The sequence below is a fragment of the Phoca vitulina genome, unplaced genomic scaffold, assembly GCF_004348235.1.
Source record: "Phoca vitulina isolate PV1807 unplaced genomic scaffold, GSC_HSeal_1.0 scaffold18, whole genome shotgun sequence".
In the NCBI taxonomy this organism is placed as follows: domain Eukaryota; kingdom Metazoa; phylum Chordata; class Mammalia; order Carnivora; family Phocidae; genus Phoca; species Phoca vitulina.
Genome location: NW_022589721.1, coordinates 34,547,738 through 34,567,180, shown reverse-complemented (window position 1 = coordinate 34,567,180; position 19,443 = coordinate 34,547,738). Strand labels below are relative to the sequence as shown.

Sequence of the window (19,443 nt, the reverse complement as noted above, 5' to 3'; positions counted from 1 at the left end):
CTGTGCTTCTGGGCTCCCGGGGGCCTGGGCAAGGGGGGAGGGCCGGCCGCAGAGTCCGCAGGGGCTGCCCTGCCGCCGGGGGAGGGCGGGGGGCAACCCACCCCACCCCACCCCTCCCCGGTATCACCTGTTCCCGCCGAGTGCTGGGAGAAGCCTGTAGATGGAGCGGGTTGGGGGGGACGGCTGGCCGGCCGCGGTGGGGGTCGCGGGGCCGACCCTAGGGAGGGGGCCGAGGCGGAGGGGCCCCAGGAAGCCTCTGGGCAGGCCGCGGGAGCCCGGTTCTTACGCAGACTTCATGTCCCATCGTACTTTGCGCCCGCGGACGGAGCGGAGCTTCCCGGCAGGCTGTGCGCGGGGCCGCTACGGGTTCTCGGAGGCGCCGGCGCCGCGGGGCCTTGTGGGGGTTGCAGTTCCCGGCCGCGATGGGCGGCGAGGGCGGGCCTCGGCTTCCCGGCGGGCTGCGCGGCGGCCGGCGGTTGTCGGCGGGGCAGTCCGGCGGGCAGCGGCGGCTGTTCCGGCTGCGGCACAGCGGCGGACGAGCGGGCTGGCCGGGATGCGGCGCCGCCGCCTCCCCAGAGCCTGAGCGCCGGCCGGGCCGCGCGCCCACCCCTGCCCCCGGCCCCCACCTCTCCCCCCCCAACACACACCCTCACCCCGCCTCCGGCCGCCGCGGGCCGAGCGTTCCGAGCGCGGCCCGGGCCCTGCGCCGCCGCCGCCGCCCCGCCCCTCCCCCGCCCGGCCGGCCCCGGCGCTCATGCGGACCGAGCCCCGCCCCCCGGCCGAGCCCGCCGCCCGAGCCCGCGCCTGAGCCCGCGCCGCGCGCCCGCCCGCCCGCACCATGCTCAAGTGCATCCCGCTGTGGCGCTGCAACCGGCACGTGGAGTCGGTGGACAAGCGGCACTGCTCGCTGCAGGCCGTGCCCGAGGAGATCTACCGCTACAGCCGCAGCCTGGAGGAGCTGCTCCTCGACGCCAACCAGCTGCGCGAGCTGCCCAAGGTGAGCGGCCGTCCGCACCTGGGCACCGGGCGGCGGGGTCGGGCCGGCTCCGGGCGCCGGCTGGCCGGCCCCACCCTCCTCACCGATCTCGGGTGCTGGCACCAGGTGGCAGTGGTCATCAGGTGCGCGCCTGGGAGTGGCGAGGCCGGGCACAGCCTGGGAGAGCTGCGGTGGGGCGAGCGCCGCGGCCGTGGTAGGTGGGACGGGGTGGACGCAGGGGACGGTGAGCCTGGTCTGGCAGGTGGACACCAACCTGCTGGGCTGCTCCGGAGGCGGGGAGCCCAGCCCTCGCCTCGGCCTGCTCTCCTCCGGGGGCTGAGGTGGGGTGGGCGGGCGCTCGGAGAGATCCTTGGCCCTGGTAGGTCTGAGGTCTGCAGGCTCTCCGGCTCTCCTTGCTGTCGCGCCTCCTGCCCAGCTTGCTTTCCTTCTAAGGCCGCTCTGGAGAAGACGCTGAGGGAAGCAGCTCATAAAAGGATTTCCTTTCTGGAGACAGGGTGCTAAGTGGCCCAGGGCCTGGGGGCTGAGTGCCGCCCCCCGTCCTGGGCTTGGATGGGAGGGCTCTGTCCCCCGCTGTTTCCAGGAGCCTTCAGAGCTACCTGTGCTTGTGGCGCTACACTGCTTTTGTCGAGTTTGGTTTTTTTTTTTTGTAGCTAGCTGTCAAGTTCTTGCCACAGACTCGGGCCGGGGTGGTTGGGCGCCGTGGCAGAAGGCACTGTGGGCCCTGGCAGGCTCCCCTCCTGGGTGGGTAGAAGAGGCTGCAGGTGGCGAGTGGAGGCTTGCGGGAGCACCCAGGGAAAGGACCGGAGAACCACCCAGCCCGGAGCAGATGACTTTTGGGCACGTGAGGTCCGTCCTATGGGAAGATGGCGGCAGGGAAGGTGTCTGAGGTGATGTCAGGGCACCAGATGGCAGAAGCTAAGAAGTTAGAAGTGCAGGCAGGTGTGGGTACACGATTGTCTCTCCTTTTTTTTTTTTTTTTGCTGCCGACGGGGGTGATGAGGCAGGACCCTGGGTTCCTGTGTGGCCTGGAGCAGGCAGAGGCCCACGGGGTCTGTGACTTGTGAATTCGTGTCTGCTCTGGAGCGGCCCTCTCCTACAGGGTCTGTCCTCCCCTGAGCCCACTTCCTGCCCACAGCCCTTCTTTCGGCTGCTGAACCTGCGCAAGCTGGGCCTGAGTGACAACGAGATCCAGCGGTTGCCCCCCGAGGTGGCCAATTTTATGCAGCTGGTGGAGCTGGACGTGTCCCGGAACGGTGCGGAGCCCAGCGCAGGGCTGGGGTGGAGCTTACGGGTGGCAGGAAGGGCTTTGAGCTCTTGGGGACTCTGGGTGTGTCTCCACGGTGAGCCCTCTCCTGTCACAGATATCCCCGAGATCCCGGAGAGCATCAAGTTCTGCAAGGCTCTGGAGATCGCAGACTTCAGCGGGAACCCCTTGTCTAGGTGGGTGGTGGCCGCGGTGGGGGGCGGTGGCGGGCGCGGGGCTCCCACAGCCTGTTCTGGACACCTGAGTTCCTCTTCCTCTGGCGCAGGCTCCCCGACGGCTTCACGCAGCTGCGCAGCCTGGCCCACCTGGCGCTGAATGACGTGTCCCTGCAGGCGCTGCCCGGGGATGTGGGCAAGTGCGTGCCCTCCAGGGCAGGGGTGCTCGGCTCAGCCCCACTCCTCCCTTTCTCCCCACTGTCCTTGCTTCCCTCACTCCCCACCCTGATCTCTCTTCCAGCCTCGCCAACCTGGTGACCCTAGAGCTCCGGGAGAACCTGCTCAAGTCCTTGCCTGCGTGAGTGGGCGCGGGTCTTTCTCCAGCACTTGTTTGAGCCGCGGGCCTGGGGGGCTTGGGCCACGCGACCACAGCAGAACCTGCTGTTTGTTCTGTAGGTCTCTGTCCTTCCTGGTCAAGCTGGAACAGCTGGATCTGGGAGGCAACGAGCTCGAAGTACTGGTATGGAGAAGGCGGGGCCGTCGTGGGCCGGGGGGCAGGTGAATCTCAGGCTGTCCCCTGACCCTGCCCCTCTGTCCCCATCTGTTGCTGCAGCCTGACACCCTCGGAGCGCTGCCCAACCTCCGTGAGCTGTGGTTGGACCGGAACCAGTTGTCAGCACTGCCCCCGGTGAGTGAGGGTGTGGCAGCCCTTGGCTGGCACCTGGCCGTCCCCTGACCCTCTGTGCCCACCCTCAGGAGCTGGGGAACCTGCGACGTCTGGTATGCCTGGACGTGTCGGAAAACCGGCTGGAGGAGCTGCCCGCGGAGCTCGGCGGGCTCCTGCTGCTCACCGACCTGCTGCTGTCCCAGAACTCGCTGCAGCGGCTTCCTGATGGCATCGGTCAGCCCCAGCCTGGGCGCTGGAGGGGCGTGGCTGGTGGTGAACCCTGGCCTAGAGGGGGCCCTGGGGGGAGGGCCCTGAGAGATGCCCCCGAGAAGGGGAAAGGATGCTGGGGTGAGGGGTGACTGGGTGCTGCACCTGAGGGGCCGAGGCGTCTCGTGGGGGCAGGGTGTGGACGGCGAACGGGGCAGGGCACGCGGGTGTGCAGAGCTGTCCCCTCTGGGGCTGGGGAGGACGGGGCAGGCGGCGGGGAGGAGTGCTGCCCTGGGCTTGGGTGGGGCTTTTCCGAGCTGGGTGCTGCATGGGCAGCCGGGCCCTCCACCCCACTCGGCCCTGTCGTCACGTCTCCCCGACCCCAGGTCAGCTGAAGCAGCTGTCCATCCTGAAGGTGGACCAGAACCGGCTCTGTGAGGTGACCGAGGCCATCGGCGACTGTGAGAACCTCTCTGAGCTAATCCTCACGGAGAACCTGCTGACGGTACGGCCCGGCCTGGCGGGACCGGGGGAGCGAGGTTGGGGGGCCGCCGTGTGGTGGGTCCTGGCTGTCTGCTTGGATGGGGGGACATTGGCAGGAAGCAGTTGGCGGGGGGTGATGCCGCATGGGCGCTGGAGACTGCCCTGAGGGGTGCCCCTCTCCTTCCAAACCCTAGCGGATTTCTGCCAACCGCTGGCCCTCCCTCTTCCTGGCCAGGCTCTGCCCCGCTCTCTGGGGAAGCTGACCAAGCTGACCAACCTCAACGCGGACCGGAACCGTCTGGAGGTGCTGCCAGCAGAGATTGGAGGCTGCGTGGCGCTCAGCGTTCTCTCCTTGCGGGACAACCGCCTGGCCGCCCTGCCGCCGGAGCTCGCCCACACGGCTGAGTTACACGTGCTGGACGTGGCCGGGAACCGGTGAGTGCCCAGCCGCCCGGCCCCCGCTGAGCGGACCGTGCCCACCGGCCGCCGCTGAGCTGACCGTGCCCACCGGCCGCCAGGCTGCAGAGTCTGCCGTTTGCGCTCACCCACCTCAACCTCAAGGCCCTATGGCTGGCTGAGAACCAGGCACAGCCGATGCTCCGGTTCCAGACCGAGGACGACGCTCAGACCGGCGAGAAGGTGCTCACCTGCTACCTGTTGCCGCAGCAACCTCCGCCCAGCCTTGGTAGGTCCGGCGACCGCGTCTGCGGCCGGGGTGGGTGCGGCCTCAGACAGGCCCGCCAACGTTCGGTTTCCTTAGAGGCCCCGGGGCAGCAGGGCAGCCCTTCGGAGAGCTGGAGCGAGGCCCCGCCCAGCCGCGTGAGCGTCATCCAGTTTCTGGAGGTCCCCGCGTGCGGCGACGATGCTGACGGAGCTGCTGCTGAGAAGCGGGTATGGCGGGGGGCTGCCTGGGTGGGCTGCGTCCTCCCTGCCCTCCCCTGACCCCTGCCCTGCCCTGCCCCACCCCGCACCCTCGTGCACGTTGCAGGGCCTGCAGCGTCGGGCCACGCCTCACCCCAGCGAGCTGAAGGTGATGAAGAGGGGTGTCGAGGAGCGCCGAGGCGAAGCCCACACCCGCCGGCCGGAGTCCAGGCCGCCCTCACCCCTGGAGGAGGTGCCTGTGGGAACCCGCACGGCAGGCTTGCACCTCTCGGGAGCCCTGGGCGTCTTGTCATCCTGGCTGTGGGGCTCTGGGGGCCTGGGCTGGCCGGGGGGGGGGGGGAGGGGGCGGGGGGGGGGGGGGGAGGGGAGGGGTCCGGGGCCAAGCGTGCTGTGCTCTCCACGGGGCAGGGTCATGTCACGAAGGGCTGTGGGGTGGCCGCGGGAGAGCGTGTGGCGTGGGCGTGCGGGGCAGGGGCGCGGGGGAGCCGGCCGCGGCCGCGTTCCCGGTGGCATAGGCGATGGAGATCGAGACCCGTGGGTCCGCATGCGGGTGGCGGGGGCAGGATCGGCTTCGGCGTAGGGAGCTGGGACCAGAGCGTGCAAACCCAATCCTGCTCCTTTAGAGGCCTGCAGCCACAAGGGCTAGGGGAAGCTTCGGGATCCTGAGGGTGACACCTAGGGGGACGTAGGGCAGGCCCCCCCACCCTGCGAAGCTGCATTTGCAGAGCCGTGCTCCCGTCAGGGCCGTGGGGCTTTCTCAGGCTGCCGTTCTCCTGGGAGCTCGTCTGGTTCTTGTTCTTCAGTTGTGTGGGGAAGATCTTTGAGGGGCCGCGCCACGGAGCTGTGGTTGTGCACGGCCTCTGTTGAGGCTGGGACACACCGCCCCCACCTGTGCAGGGGTGAGCCCGCCCGGGGTGCTGCACACTGACCCCCTGCCCACCCGGCCGCAGGACAAGAGGCTGAGCACCGGGTCTGGTCTGAGTGAGGACTCGCAGACGTCCGCGGGTACAGCTTCCCAGGGTGAACCCGAGGGGCCGCTGGCCGAAACCCAGGGGCTGAGCCAGCAGGAAGCCGCCGCCAACACCCAGGAGGAGGCTGCGGAGGAGACCTATGAGGAGGTGAGGCTCGCGCCGGAGGCTGAGCAGACGTGTGGGCAGGACCGGTCAGCGTGCGGCTGGGCCTCCCGGGCGGGCTCTCCCCTCCGGAGCTCAGCTGGGCCTCTGCCAGCCGTGTGCGTCCCCACACGTTCCCTTGCGGGCTCTTCCCCGGCCCCGAGCACGGTGTCTGGCGCCTCTGGGACGCCGGGGCCCTCGGGGCGGGGGCAGGCCCTGCCGCGGTGCTCATGCCCGGCTTCCCGCAGCCCACCGTGCGCTTCGCGGAGGACACGCTGCTGCTGCCCCCCGGGGAGGACGGCGAGAGCGAGGAGGGGCAGCTCGCGGCACCCTGGCCCCTGCCCGGCGGGCGACAGCGTCTCATCCGCAAGGACACCCCTCACTATAAGAAGCACTTCAAGATCTCCAAGCTGCCGCAGCCCGAGGCGGTCGTGGCTCTGCTGCAGGGGACGCCGCCGGACGGGGAGGGCCCCGTGGGGCCCGCGGCCTGGCACAACGGCCCCCACGCGCCCTGGGCTCCTCGGGCCGAGGAGGAGGCCGAGGAGGACGAGGAGGAGGAGGAGGAGGACGAGGAGGAGGCGGCAGTGGCCGAGGAGGAGAAGGAGGAAGCGCTGGTGTCGGCGCCGTCCATCAAGGTGGGTTCCCGTTCACACACCCGTTCGAGCCGGGCTGCCCTGGCCCCTCCTCGTCAGGCCGCGGTCCGTGCCGGGTCTCCGGCGGCTCGCCCAGTGGCTCTGGGCCCACGTCCCGGGTCTGGCTGCCAGGGGCCGGGGGATTGGGGGGTGGAGGGCACCCCCAAGGGCTGCTGACTCCAAGGTGCTCCTGGGTTGGGTTCAGACGGGCCCCGGGGTCTGGCGGCTGCATCACCGCCTGGACTCTTCCTTCCTCGGGTCCTCCTCAGAGCTGGCCTTCGGGCCCACTGTGGACCCTCACGCGACTCCTGTCCCTGGCCGTCAGGTGGCCGTCAGGGGCGCACGAGAGGTCCCGCCTGCTCCCTGGGGACATCTCGCTCCACGTGTATCTGATGTCGAGGTTTTGTCCTGAGCACGGGCGTGATGCTGTGGCAGCTGAGGGGCCCAGGACAGCCAGGCTCGGCCTCAGCCCGCTGTGGGGTGCCCCCCGACCAGCTGAGGCTGCCCCACGTGGCCACACTTCCAGACTGGACGGGAGGGGCTGGTGCTCAGGCTGCGGGAGCTTGGTGTGGTGGTTCCTGTCCTTTCTGCTCTTGGCGGGGCCGGGTGAGGCGGTGGCGGGCGGCAGCTCACCTGCATGCCCTCGCTGGTCCCGTCCTAACAGGGGGTGTCGTTTGACCAGGCCAATAACCTGCTGATAGAGCCCGCACGCATTGAGGAGGAAGAGGTCTGTACTCGCTCTCTGCTTCGTGCTCTGGGTCCCGGGCTGCTGGCCTTGCTTCCTGGGCTGCGGGCTCTCGCGCCTCCTGCCCCCGCCCTGCTCGCCTGTGCGGACCCCGCCCCATAAGAGCTTCTGTCCACCTTCTCAGGGTTGGGGCCTCCCGGGCCTCTGACACAGACGGACAGACGTGGAGCTGGGGCCTGGGGGAGGCAGCCAGTCTGGACGGGGCTGCCGAGGCGGCATGTGCGGGTGGGGCAGGGCCTCGGGCCCCCATGCAGCTGTGCCCTGCCCTGTGCAGCCCCTCTGTGCTGCGTGGGGCCGCCCAGGCTGCCGGACGGGACCAGGCCCTCCCCGTGCCCTGCCAGGCCCACAGGCGGCCCCCAGACAGCGAGGGTCTGTTCTGTTTCCAGCTGACGCTCACCATCGTGCGGCAGACGGGGGGCCTGGGTATCAGCATCGCTGGCGGCAAGGGCTCTACGCCCTATAAGGGGGACGACGAGGTGAGGAGCTGTGGCCGCCTCGGGGACCCTCTCCCCGCATCCCCGCCTTTTCTCCAAGAGGCTTTTGTGGTTTTGAGGGTGTTGTGCCACCCTGTGGACCTCACAGCCCACTTTGTTCTGGGCACTTGCTCAAGCTCAGGGCTCCCTGCCCCCCCCCGGTGCCTGGCCGTGACTGCTGGCCCAGGACCGAGCCAGGCGGCTTAGTTAGAGCCGGTGGGGGTGCCAGAGTTCTCCGTGGCAGTCTGTCTTCTCTCCCGTATTTGCCTCTATTGGGTTTGGGGTTGCAGATCGTCCCAGGAGGTTGACCTGTGGCCTTGGGCTCCGCGGCACGTGGGACTTGCAGCGGTGAGCCAGCCCAGGTGGCCACAGGCCCAGTTCTCTTCTTCCCATGCCCTGGGGTCTCTGCAGGCTTTGTAGGGGGTGTCCAGGCCTTGCTACCCCAGCAGGACAGGGGGGCCCCTCCACGGCCTCTGTCCCTTCTCTCTGTTCAGCTCCCACTCGTTCTCCAGGGCATATTCATCTCTCGGGTGTCCGAGGAGGGCCCTGCAGCCCGGGCGGGCGTCCGAGTGGGTGACAAGCTCCTCGAGGTGAGTCAGTGACGCGTCTGGGGCTCCACACGGCCCCGGCTGTGTCGGGGGCAGAGGGTCACCTGGGGAGGTGGTCAGCCCTTCAGCGAGCTGGGCGGGGGGGCATTAGTCGTGCCCTGGAGCCTCGGCAGCTGTGTCAGGGGGCTCCTGGGAGACTGTGTGCTGTGCTAATCACTGACGCCCCAGGATGGAGTCTGAGGGCCACCGGCCCTTTCTGCGGGGCCTGGAGGGGGCCGTGGACAGAGGCTGTCGGGCCAGGCGGGTGCTGGCCCAGGCAGGGCTGAGGTTGCACCGCAGCTTCTAGGGGGGAGCCGCCGCGGCCCAGACGGCAGGGAGAGCTGAGGGGAGGGAGCGTCACGGAGCCGCGTCAGGGTGGAGGCACAGGGTCAGACGCCCAGTGACCCTGGGCGTCGTCAGTCGTGGACTACTTGGATGAGGGACAGGTGGCGGGGGATTGCAGGGCTGGGGACCCAGGTGAGGACCAGCAGGAAGGGCATCCCCGTGTTCCCGTCAGCCTGGCTCGCGTCCTGCCCCGCCCCCACCCCCGGGGTCGCGCAGTCTGGGGGCTGGTTAGCCTGCCCGGAGTCCTGCGGCTCGTTCTCCTCCTGTCTCCCGTCGGGGCAGGGCGGGCGGCATGCGCAGAGCCCTCGCGTGGCCGTGGCCCCGTTCGGACAGGTGTCCCGCTCCGCAGGTGAACGGCGTGGCCCTGCACAGCGCCGAGCACCACCAGGCTGTGGAAGCGCTGCGGGGGGCCGGCACCACCGTGCAGATGCGCCTGTGGCGGGAGCGCATGGTGGAGCCTGAGAACGCGGTCACCGTCACGCCTCTGCGGCCCGAGGACGACTACAGCCCTCGGGAGCGGCGGGGAGCTGGCCTGCGCCTGCCCCTGCCCCCGCCGGAGCCCACCGGGCCCCCCCGCCAGCGCCACGTGGCCTGCCTTGTGCGCAGCGAGAAGGGGCTGGGCTTCAGCATCGCCGGCGGGAAAGGCTCCACGCCTTACCGGGCTGGCGATGGGGTGAGGCGGGTGCGGCAGGGGGCCGGGGCGTGCTTCGGGGGGGGCCTGAAGGGACTAGACTCACTGCCCCTGGCTCTCCCCACCCCCCCCGCAGGGCATCTTCATCTCCCGCATCGCGGAGGGGGGCGCCGCCCAGCGGGCGGGCACTCTACAGGTTGGCGACCGTGTCCTCTCGGTGAGTGGGGGTAGCGGGGCCTGCTCACTGCCCCATCCACTCCGCTCACCCCACAGGGCACCCTGACTGGCCACACTCTTGCAGATCAACGGGGTGGACATGACTGAGGCCAGGCACGACCACGCCGTCTCCCTGCTGACCGCCGCTTCCCCCACCATCGCCCTACTGCTGGAGCGGGAGGCCGGGGGGCCCCTTCCCCCCAGCCCTCTGCCACACTCCCCCCCACCCCCCATTGCAGCCACCACCGCCGTGGTCACTGCCACCCCTGGGGACTCTGGGCCGCTGAGGCTGGCCTCTAGCCTGCTGGCTGCTGCCTTGGAGGGGCCGTACCCAGTGGAGGTAAGACCCCAGGCCTCTCCGTGCCTGTGCCCTGCTGCCCCCCCGCCCCCCGTCAAGTTTCAGGTCTGGGGCGTCAGTTCCTCCAGGTGGGAAAGCAGGTGCTCACGCGCTCTCCGTTCTGGCGCCAGGCCCCTATGGGTCTGTTCCATAGGTCGCCGCGTCTGCGTGTGGCCTTTCATGTGCTTGTGTGTTCTGATGTGTCAGGGACCCCCCCCCCCCCCGCCATCCCTAATAACCTGACTGCCCCCACCTGGGGCTCGTACACCCTCTGGGCTGGAGAGGCGCCCCTTTGCTGCTCCAAGAGGTTCATTCCAGCCAGCCCCTCGGTATCCCCAGGAGATCTGCCTGCCGAGAGCCGGGGGCCCTCTGGGGCTCAGCATCGTTGGGGGCTCCGATCACTCCAGCCACCCGTTTGGTATCCAGGAGCCTGGCGTGTTCATCTCCAAGGTAGAGCAGGCCCCGCGGGCGTCCCCGTGCTAGGAGGGCCCAGCCTGGGCACGGGGCAGCAAGGCCTCCGGCCCGCGGAACATCGTCCTCTCCTGACAGGTGCTCCCACGGGGCCTGGCTGCACGCAGCGGCCTTCGGGTTGGGGACCGCATCCTGGCAGTGAACGGGCAGGACATTCGGGAGGCCACGCACCAGGAGGCGGTCAGTGCCCTGCTTCGGCCCTGCCTGGAGCTGGTCTTGCTCGTGCGGAGGGACCCCCCGCCCCCGGGCATGCGGGAGCTCTGTATCCAGAAGGCCCCCGGGGAGAGGCTGGGCATCAGCATTCGAGGCGGCGCCAAGGGCCATGCAGGGAACCCCTGTGATCCCACAGATGAGGGCATCTTCATTTCCAAGGTGAGGCCCCCCCTCGGCCAGACCCGCCCCACTGGGTTCTTCGGGGGGCGGGGGGCCGAGGGCCCAGGTGCCGGGCCGGTCCGGAAGCTCCAGGCCCCGGTCTCCGCAGGTGAGCCCCACGGGCGCGGCGGGGCGCGATGGCCGCCTGCGGGTGGGGCTGCGGCTGCTGGAGGTGAACCAGCAGAGCCTGCTCGGCCTGACTCACGGCGAGGCCGTGCGGATGCTCCGCGGCGTCGGCGACACGCTCACCGTGCTCGTGTGCGACGGCTTTGACACCGCCACCGCTGTCCCCGCCGAGGTCAGTGCCTGTCCCGCCAGCGGCCCGAGGCGGCGCGTGAGGGCGGGGGCGCGATGGAGCCGTGCAGGTGGGCGGCGTCTGCAGGGTGGGGCGGGGCAGCCTCCGGGCCAGGCTCACGGCGACGCTGCGGCCCCTGGGGACCGCTCCTGCAGACACGCGCGGGGACCCCCGGCCCGTGCAGGCGCTCCTCTCCGCTGGCAGCCCCTCAGCAGACAGCTTGCTCCCCGGGACCTTCCACCTCAGAGCAGAAGCCCCGGTGGGGCATGTGGGGGGCCCAGCTGTCCTGCCCGGCCCCCCAAAGCAAGGGCCGGCGGCCAGGACCAGGACTGGGCTCCAGAGGCCCGGCCCTCAGCCCGGCCCGCGTAGTGAGCGACTCTGGCTTCTGAGCCTTGGCGTCCCCTCTGCTCAGGAGGGTCCCACTGTCCCCACGCTGTCCCGCCTTCTCCACTGCTGTCCCTGGGGCCCCTGGGCGTAACTGACACTCCTCACCTGCAGAGGGACAGGCCGGTCAGCGCAGGTCGGCCCGTGCGAGGTGGGTCTCTGGGTTGGTGACTTACTACCAGTGAGGGCTCGTCCTTCGTTGGGTGTCGTCTGCCGACGGGAACAGAGCCTGCGCTCGCGCCCCTCACTCCGGCCCGGACGCCCACGACCACATCTCCCTCCGTCTTCAAGGGAACCCTGGTGGTTTCCGGGGAGGAATTTCTCGTAGGACTTACGGCTAGACCGGGTGGTCCAGAGAAGCCTTTACCTTTTGGCTATTTCATCCGTGCGTTTAGAGGTGTTTCAATCAGTACGTTTACTGATTTTAAAGCTTTTTATTCGAAGAGAAAGAAAAAAACAGCCGCGCAGTGAAGGGCGCGAACATCCACTGAGTTCCGGGGGGGGTGCGCACACTTGGATGTCTTGGCGGTCCCTCCCCGAGTCACGTGTGCCTTCCTCCCGCGGGTGGCTATCCGGGGGTTCCCAGCACATCAGCCAGCAAGCCTGGGAGCCCGTCTTTGGCTTTTAGGGAGTTTGTGCAGGAAGGCGCCCTGGGGTGACCTGACCCTGCGTGCCCCCCACCCCGGCCGCCAGCCTGGGCGCTCGGACTCGTTTCTCTGTCCTCCCATAACTGACGTGCGCTCTTTCACCTTCTGAGTATCAGCCTCTTGTTTCATAGAATACAAATGTTTTTGTCACTCTTACTTTTTAAGAAGGGCTTCTCTGAGGCTTTAGAAATCTAAGCCTTCTGGCTTCCGGCTCACACTTGCCCAAGCGCATCTTCCACCGGCTTCCCCAGAGAGCCGGTGCTTGGGCCGTGTCCTCACTCACCTTCCCCTTCAGCCCTCCCTCACCGCCCGCACTGGGGGGGTGCTCCGGTCTGTCCTCTGTGCATCGCTCTCCCACCTTCTGCAGAGCTGCCTGCAGGGAGGAGCCCCCCCCCCCCCAGCCACGCCGTCCAGGCTCCCTTCCCTTCATCTTGTCCGCATTTTCAGGAACAAGCTGGGGTCTTGGAGATCTCCGGAGATGGCAGCTGGAGTGTTTTTCTCTTGCTGAATTCACGGGTCCGTATGTTGTTGATGTTTGTGGCCACACTGTGCCCTTGTCGGGTGTGCGGCTGTCTGCCCGGTGGGACACCTGTCACTCGACAGCTTCCTTGCTCTCTGGAGTGAGCGGGTATCCAGCTGTTTCCTGCCCTGGCCCTGGAGCCGGCCGTTTCCAGGGAACCCTGGCCCTGAGAGCCCAGTCGGGCCGGGCAGCACTTGGAGCCTGGGCTGTGGATGTTTCTAGAGAGAAGCTGTGAGCTTGTACTGTTACTTTGTAAGTAGCCTCCACGGCCAACGTGGGGCTTGAACTCATGACCCCGAGATCAAGAATCGCAGGTTCTTCCAACTGAGCCACCCACGTGTCTCTATTATTTCTTTGTGCAAAATACAAGCAAATACGTAAAATAATTTTAAACTTGGAAAAAAGTGGCAAGAACAGGCCATAGAATGTCTTGCTCAGAGGCCCTGTGCGCGCCTCTCTAACTCTCCAGCTGACCCACGGCGTCCTTCATAGCAGAGGGCTCGGTCCAGGGTTGCACAGGCGTCTGGTCGCCCCATCTCCCTAGTGTCCCCGACCCTGACCTCATGCAGAGTGTCCCAGGGCTGCTGACCGCCACACGGATGGCGGCGCAGCCCGTCGCCGACGGCCTCCATAGGGCTGTCCCCGGGTTGCCCCACCCCAAAGTGGCTCTTTCCCCTTTGGAATTAGTATGTGTTTTGTGGGGGTACTTCGAGAGTGTTCGTCCCGTTCCTGGGCACGTCCCCACCCGCCAGCGCTAGCACCGTGCTGTTTGCTGCATCAGTCCGGCGCGTGGGCCACAGCCATGTTCTATTCGTGGCTCCTTCCGCGTTCATCCGTTGGCTCTGCGCTGCTAGGGCGAGGCTTCCTTCCCCGTGGTGGGACTCCCCCGTTTGCTGTTACTGCCCCTCTCCGGCCTCTGCGTTCTTTCACGGGTGGCGGTTTGTCGCTGTGGCTGCTGGTTTTGTGCCCCGGATCCGGCTTCCGGCCGGCCCTTCTAACGTGGCTCAGCGTCCCGTGAGCAGCCTCCTTCCTGGCACCTGACACCCTGCGCTCGGCCCGTTCTCTCCCGCCCAGCCCTGCGTCCCGCTTCTCCAAGGAGCACTGGTTCCTTTTAGCGGAAGGTGGTATTTAGAAGCCAAGATCTGGGCCCTGGGTGTGCTCGCGGCCTCGGGACGTCTCATGGCCAGCGCGTGAGTGTCTCCAACTGCGCAAAAGCATGCGTTCACGTCCTGCCCCACGGGCCAGCCCTTCCCTGTGCGCGTGGCCTTCTCTGGCGAGAGGAACCAGGCGGTGGCCTTGCCTCGCATGCTGCCCGCTCGGCCCCGCCGTGGTCTGCCGTCCTCCCTGGTCTGAGGGCCCCACCTCTCTGGGGCATTCCAGAAGTCGGGAAGGTGGGCTCCTTAGTGTCTCTCGCTACATCTTCTACTTTTGTCAGAATCCCAGCGCTGGTTGGGCCTCCCGCGTGTCCCTGCCGAGCCCGCATCTCTAGGGTCTTTGTCCACAGCTCACGGTCGTCGTACCCACCTTGTGAGCAGCACCGTTTGTCGTGACAGCGTCCCCGTGTCTGCTCCGTGCTTCCGGCCTTGAGCTCCCTCTTCCCTGCAGGGGACCCCTCCTGTCCTTGCTTTCCGGGGGGCTGCTACCCCGCTCCCTCCCCTCATTCATTCTCTCACTTGGCCTTTCTGAACGGCAGCTGCACTGGGTTTGTGTTTCGGCCACACCAACAGCCGCCCCCCATCAGTGGGGGCCGTTCATGTGGGGGGGGGGTCTCCCGTGCCGCCCCCACTCTGGTTCCTGCTGTCGGTCAAGGCCAAGCTATCCCCCTCGTCTCTCGTGAGGTTGGAGAGAGCCATTCTGTTTCTGTCTGTGTTCACCTTCCGAGTCTGTGGTCAAGGCACAGTTCATGGCCACACGCTCTTGCCCTCCGTCCCCCGCCCTGCCCGCCGGGTCCCGGCCACCAGGCAGCGGGCTCTCCCTTGCTCGGAGCCGCTGGGTCTCTCCTGCATTGTGGCCTTTGTTTCAGAGTCCTTTCTGGGTGCTCGCGCTGCAGATTCCAGAAACCCACCAAGCACCCCGCGGCTCAGTGTCCACAGTCGGCCTCCCCTGCCTCCCGCCATGCGTCAGAATGGCCCCGGCGCCCATGATGTGCATCCATGACCTTGGCTAGCTTGCGTGGCCAGCGGCGCCGTCATAGGCCTCCCCACCCCAGAGGCCGCCTTGGCTGTGTGGGTCGCTGGCAGGTCCTCAGCTGGGGCTCCAGCCTACCTGTGGAGGGGACGTTGGAGACCGGGGGGCCCTGCCCTCAGCCTGCTCCTGTCCTCAGGTGTCCCCGGGCGTCATTGCCAACCCCTTTGCGGCAGGCCTCGGCCGCCGGAACAGCCTGGAGAGCATCTCCTCCATCGACCGGGAGCTGAGCCCCGAGGGCCCCAGCAAGGTGAGAACCACGTGCAGCCGGCGGCCGCGGGGCTGGGGAGCCCAAGGCTGCTGGTCCCTGACTGTGTGCTCTCTGCCCGCAGAAGGAGCTGCCGGGACAGACCCCGCAGTGGGGACTAGAGGCCGTGGTGAGTGACTGGGCGCCCCTGCCCTGCACACGGGGCTTCTCTTCACGCTCGGGCCCCGGGGTGCTGGGCTCCGGCTGCCCCCTCCCCGCTGGGGCGCTGCAGGGCGCAGGGTGGACCCAGTGCAGGGGGCAGGGGGCTGCAGCCCGCTCTCGGCAGCCTCTGCCGGCCCCCCGCTTGGGTGCAGCCACAGCCTCCCCCGTGTGGACTCTGCTCCCCAGGGCCGGAGCTCGGAGAGCCTCAAGCTGGACTACCGCACTCTGGCCGCCGTGCCCAGTGCTGGGGGCACGCAGAGGGTCAGTGTCCGAGTCACTGGCCTGCTCTCCGTCTGCTCATCTTAGCTCCGTCCTGCCCCTGTCTGAGCCCCCGCTCATCACTGAGACCCCAGGGCACGGAGGTTGCAGGCAGGGTCTGCGGGGGCCATGGGCCCCCACGCTGGAGCTCTGCGTCCTGACCTGACACGGGTCCCTCTTCGTCCTCGGGGCTCCTGGGAAGCCCCCCTCCCCTTCAGAGTCACCAAGCAGGCTGGGGAGTGGGGAGCACAGGCAGCTCGAGGCCACCGGAACCTTTGGGGGTCCTGATGGGATCGGGCAGGAACAGCCTGGAGCAGCTTCGAGAAGCCATGGAGACTGGGGGGGGTGGGGGGGTGGGCAGTGGCCCAGTGCTGACAGCTGGGGGGCACTGGGCAGGACGGAGAGGTGGGCCTCATCCCTCCCCCGAGAGCCATAAACAGCCCTGCCCGAGGCTGTGCCCAGCCGGCCGCGGCTCAGAAGTCCTGCAGGAGGGCGAGTGGTCACTGCCCGGGCTCCGCGGGGTGGGGGGGTTGTGCCGGGGCTTTAGTGTAGACCTTGGCCCCTTAGCCACGAGCAGCTGAGTGGGAAGCCCCCAGGAGGGGGGGGGGCCTAGCTGTGGGGTGGCAGGTGAGAGTTGGGGCCTCCCTGGCTCACACCCCTCCAGAGTACATGGGGAGGGTAGCCGGGGTGGGGGTGCTGCTCACGGACAGGGGAACGGAGAAGCAGAACTCCTCCTCCTGGGGCCGCAGCCCTGCCTGACCCTCCCCCGGCACTGCCTGACCCCTGCAGGTACTGTCTGGGGCGACAGGAGGGAAGATGGCTGAGGGCCCCTGCTCCCCCAGCTGCCAGCAGGTGAGTGCCCAGCAGGGGGGGGTGGAGGGCAGCGCCCCCTCCTCCAGGGAGGTGGGGCCACGGGACAGCCGCTCCCCTCCAGCTGCCACTCCTGACTGAGGGCACGGCCCGGGAGCGCCTCCCTGGTGGGGGGTGGTCGGCGATGGGGCTGGGGGCTCCCTGTGGCCCCTGGGCAGACAGAGCTGGGTGGTCAGGGATGCGTCACTGCCACCTGCCTGCTTGTGTATGAGTCCCTGGGGGCCAGCTTGGTCCTGCTGAGGCTCCCTGGGTCTGCTGCACGGGAGGGCCAGGCCATGGGCACCCCCCTCGCTGCGCTGCAGCAGGGGGTAAGCACGGGCCAGCTCCCAGCCTTTGCCCCTTCCCAGCAGACGACAGACAGGTGAGTGTTGGCCCCGTGCCCCTGGATACCCACCCCGTCCACCCCCCCCCCCCCCCCCCCCCCCCCAGGTCTCTTTCCGCCACCATCCCCCCATCCCCTTACCTGAACCCCAATCCCTCTTTCTGGTCTCTGCCCCTGCCTTTTGCTGAGAAAACTGGTTTGGGCCTGGCTGGGGGGCTCCGTGGCCCCCAGGGATAGAGGGGATCCCCGCCTTGTGAGTGCTCAGACCCACAGGACACGGGAGTCAGAGCAGCTGGTGGGGACAGCTGGGGGGGTGGCGGCTGCAGCCAGGATGGCTGTCCTCCCCCGGCTCACACGCGCCCCCCTCCCTAGCCCCCATCCCCACCCTCCCCCGATGCACTGCCCGCCAACGTGAAGCAGGCCTACAGGACCTTCGCTGCTGTACCTGGCCCGCACCCACCGCAGGACACCCCTGCCCAGGTACGCGGTGGGCAGCCCGCCCTTCTCCCGCGCGTGCGCCTGGGGCATGCGCCCAGAGGGGCCGGGTCTCAGGACCCGCTTCCCACAGCCCCCCGCACCCGGGCCCACGGCCTCCCCGGAGCAGCTGTCTTTCCGTGAGCGGCAGAAGTACTTTGAACTGGAGGTGCGGGTGCCCCAGGCCGAGGGTCCCCCCAAGCGCGTGTCACTGGTGGGTGCCGACGACCTGCGGAAGATGCAGGAGGAGGAAGGTAGGTGGCCAGAGGGGCAGGTGGGGAGGGCCTGGGCCGGGGTCTCACCTGACCCCCCACCCCCACCCCAGCCCGAAAGCTGCAGCAGAAGAGGACGCAGCTGATGCGGGAGGCGGAGGACAGCGGGCTCACCCTGGACCTGGACGGGGAGGCCCCCGAGGAGGAGGAGGAGGAGCAACCCGAGCCCCCAGCCTGGGCCGGCCCTGCCCCAGGGTGAGCGGCAGCCCCGAACGTCTCCCGGGCGTCCCCGTGCCCGCGGCACCCCACCCACCTGGTCCTCCTGCCCTGTCTCCCGCCCCAGGCTCAGCCCCTCATCCCCGCAGCCCCTTGGGGGCGGCGCCCCGGTGCGCACAGCCAAAGCCGAACGGCGCCATCAGGAGCGACTCCGCGTTCAGAGCCCGGAGTTGTCCGTTCCTGATCGGGCTCTGTCCCCTGCCGAGCGGCGCGCCCTGGAGGCCGAGAAGCGCGCACTGTGGAGGGCAGCCAGGTGAGGCCCTGGTGGCCCCGGGGGGCCTATCCCACCCCCGCTGCCGCGCCCGCCCGCCCAGCGCCACCTCCCGGTCGCCCGCAGGATGAAGTCCCTGGAGCAGGACGCCCTCCGTGCGCAGATGGTCCTCAGCAAGTCCCAGGAGGGCCGGAGCAGGCGCGGGCCCCTGGAGCGGCTGGCCGAGGCCCCCTCGCCCGCGCCCACCCCGTCGCCCACTCCCGTGGAAGGTCTGTAGCCGGGCAGAGGTGGGGGGCCCGCCCCGCGGCCCAGACCTCTCCCAACGCCCCCTTCTTGTCCCCCCAGACCTCGGGCCCCAGACCAGCACCTCCCCCGGACGCCTGGTGAGGAGGCAGCAGCTGTCGCCTGCCCTGAACCCCCTCCCCAGACTCCCCCTCCCTCCCCCTCTTCACGCTCTCTTTCTCCCTCACGCTGTCCTTGCAAGGCCTTGTCTGGGAGGAAGTTTGACTACAGGGTGTTTGCAGCCCTCCCTTCTTCCAGACCTGTCTATGACATGCAGGTACCGGGCCGCCCACAGGCCAGCCGCGCTCAGCTTTGCACCTGTGCCCGCCCCCCGGGCCTGTCCCTCTCTCTCTCTGCCTGTCTCGAGTCCTGTTCGTGGGCGCGGGGCCTCCCCAGCCAGCTCCCGTCCTTGGCCAGGGCGCCACGGGGACCCCCACCCAGGCTCTTGGGGGCGGCTCCAGGCAGGCCTGGGGTGCAGTCCTGACCTAACCCTTCTCCCCCTCACAGTCCCCAGATTTTGCTGAGGAGCTGAGGTCCCTGGAACCATCTCCCAGCCCTGGTGAGTTGGCAGGCTCGGCCCTCAGGGTGCACCCAGGGTGCCCGCCCCGCCCCCCGAATCGCTCACTGCGCGCCCTGCCTCGCCCACCAGGCCCGCAGGAGGAGGACGGAGAGGTGGCCATGGTGCTCCTGGGCCGGCCCTCGCCCGGCGCCGTGGGCGCTGAGGACATGGCTCTCTGCAGCAGTCGCCGCCCCGTGCGGCCCGGGCGCCGCGGCCTGGGCCCTGTGCCCTCCTAGGGGCTCCGGTGCCGCCCCCCGACCTGGGCGGGGCCCTGCCGGCTGCACCAGCACCCTTGCCCCGAGTCTTTTAACCTGGGTGATAGCATTTTAAAGAGACCCCTCAGGAGTTCCGGCCGCTGACTAACTGCCCCCTCCCCAGCTGGGACCCGCTGGCAAGACTGTAACTAGTGACGTTTGTACAACCAAAGACTCTATTTTGTGGTTTAAGAAGAATAAAATTGACTACGTTTTACCCCCTGTCTGTCCGTTTGTCTTACCCACCGCCCCCTGCAAGGCTGGGCCCCCACGCCCCGCTCCCCCCTTGGTGCGTGCACACAGGACGCAGGCAGTCCCAGGCCCCGAGGCCAGCGGCCCAAGCTTTATTGGGGCTCAGCCCTAGGGGCCCCCGGGGGTCGCAGCACCCACACAGGGAGCTGCAGCTGCTCGGCCGGCGGCCACTGGGCCCCAGTGACGAAGATGACGCGGAAGTGCCCCAGGTGTGCCGCCTGGAAGCGCGAGGGGCTGTACTCGGGCTCGTCGGCAGGCCGCAGCAGCGACAGGCAGCCCTCCCGCTCCAGGAGCCCCCGGCCGCAGCACGGGGAGCAGGTCCGCCTCGCGCAGCTCGAACACCAGCGGCTTCCCGTCCCTGCGGGGCAGGCCGGGGGGTGAGGCGCCCGGTCGAGGGGCCCCGCCTTCCGCCGGCTCACCTGAGCGCCCCCAGCAGTGCCAGCCGGATCCTGTCCGGC

The 19,443-nt window shown here is 68.9% G+C and overlaps 1 protein-coding gene across 5 annotated transcripts; it reads left to right on the top strand.

The window, feature by feature from the left end:
• Positions 1-807: 807 nt before the first annotated feature.
• Positions 808-18,925, top strand: SCRIB (scribble planar cell polarity protein). 5 transcript variants are annotated; one of them, XM_032415867.1, is made up of 37 exons: positions 808-997; positions 2,133-2,250; positions 2,359-2,437; positions 2,527-2,616; positions 2,718-2,774; positions 2,873-2,936; positions 3,030-3,104; positions 3,173-3,317; positions 3,677-3,795; positions 4,009-4,208; positions 4,292-4,458; positions 4,534-4,664; positions 4,762-4,887; positions 5,606-5,773; positions 6,016-6,402; positions 7,082-7,126; positions 7,531-7,620; positions 8,130-8,207; positions 8,899-9,222; positions 9,317-9,397; positions 9,482-9,736; positions 10,073-10,183; positions 10,283-10,576; positions 10,686-10,874; positions 14,746-14,856; positions 14,939-14,983; positions 15,202-15,276; positions 16,063-16,125; positions 16,838-16,945; positions 17,034-17,193; positions 17,265-17,406; positions 17,495-17,680; positions 17,765-17,907; positions 17,984-18,021; positions 18,123-18,197; positions 18,428-18,479; positions 18,570-18,925. In XM_032415867.1, exons 1-37 carry the CDS (start codon positions 839-841, stop codon positions 18,713-18,715), a joined length of 4,896 nt encoding a protein of 1,631 aa, XP_032271758.1. In that variant the 5' UTR covers positions 808-838; the 3' UTR covers positions 18,716-18,925. The 5 variants fall into 5 exon arrangements, with proteins under 5 accessions (XP_032271758.1, XP_032271759.1, XP_032271757.1 ...); XM_032415868.1 differs by having other exon boundaries at positions 7,064-7,126; positions 17,070-17,193; positions 18,570-18,924; XM_032415866.1 differs by having other exon boundaries at positions 7,064-7,126; positions 18,570-18,924.
• Positions 18,926-19,443: the final 518 nt, after the last annotated feature.

Bases quoted from the DNA above. Each gene is read 5' to 3' on its own strand.
- SCRIB (XM_032415866.1), top strand. From the start codon at position 839: ATGCTCAAGTGCATCCCGCTGTGGCGCTGCAACCGGCACGTGGAGTCG. The intron at 4,665-4,761 runs GTATGGCGGGGG...TGCACGTTGCAG, and splicing joins GAGCTGCTGCTGAGAAGCGG to GGCCTGCAGCGTCGGGCCAC. The intron at 9,398-9,481 runs GTGAGTGGGGGT...ACACTCTTGCAG, and splicing joins TTGGCGACCGTGTCCTCTCG to ATCAACGGGGTGGACATGAC.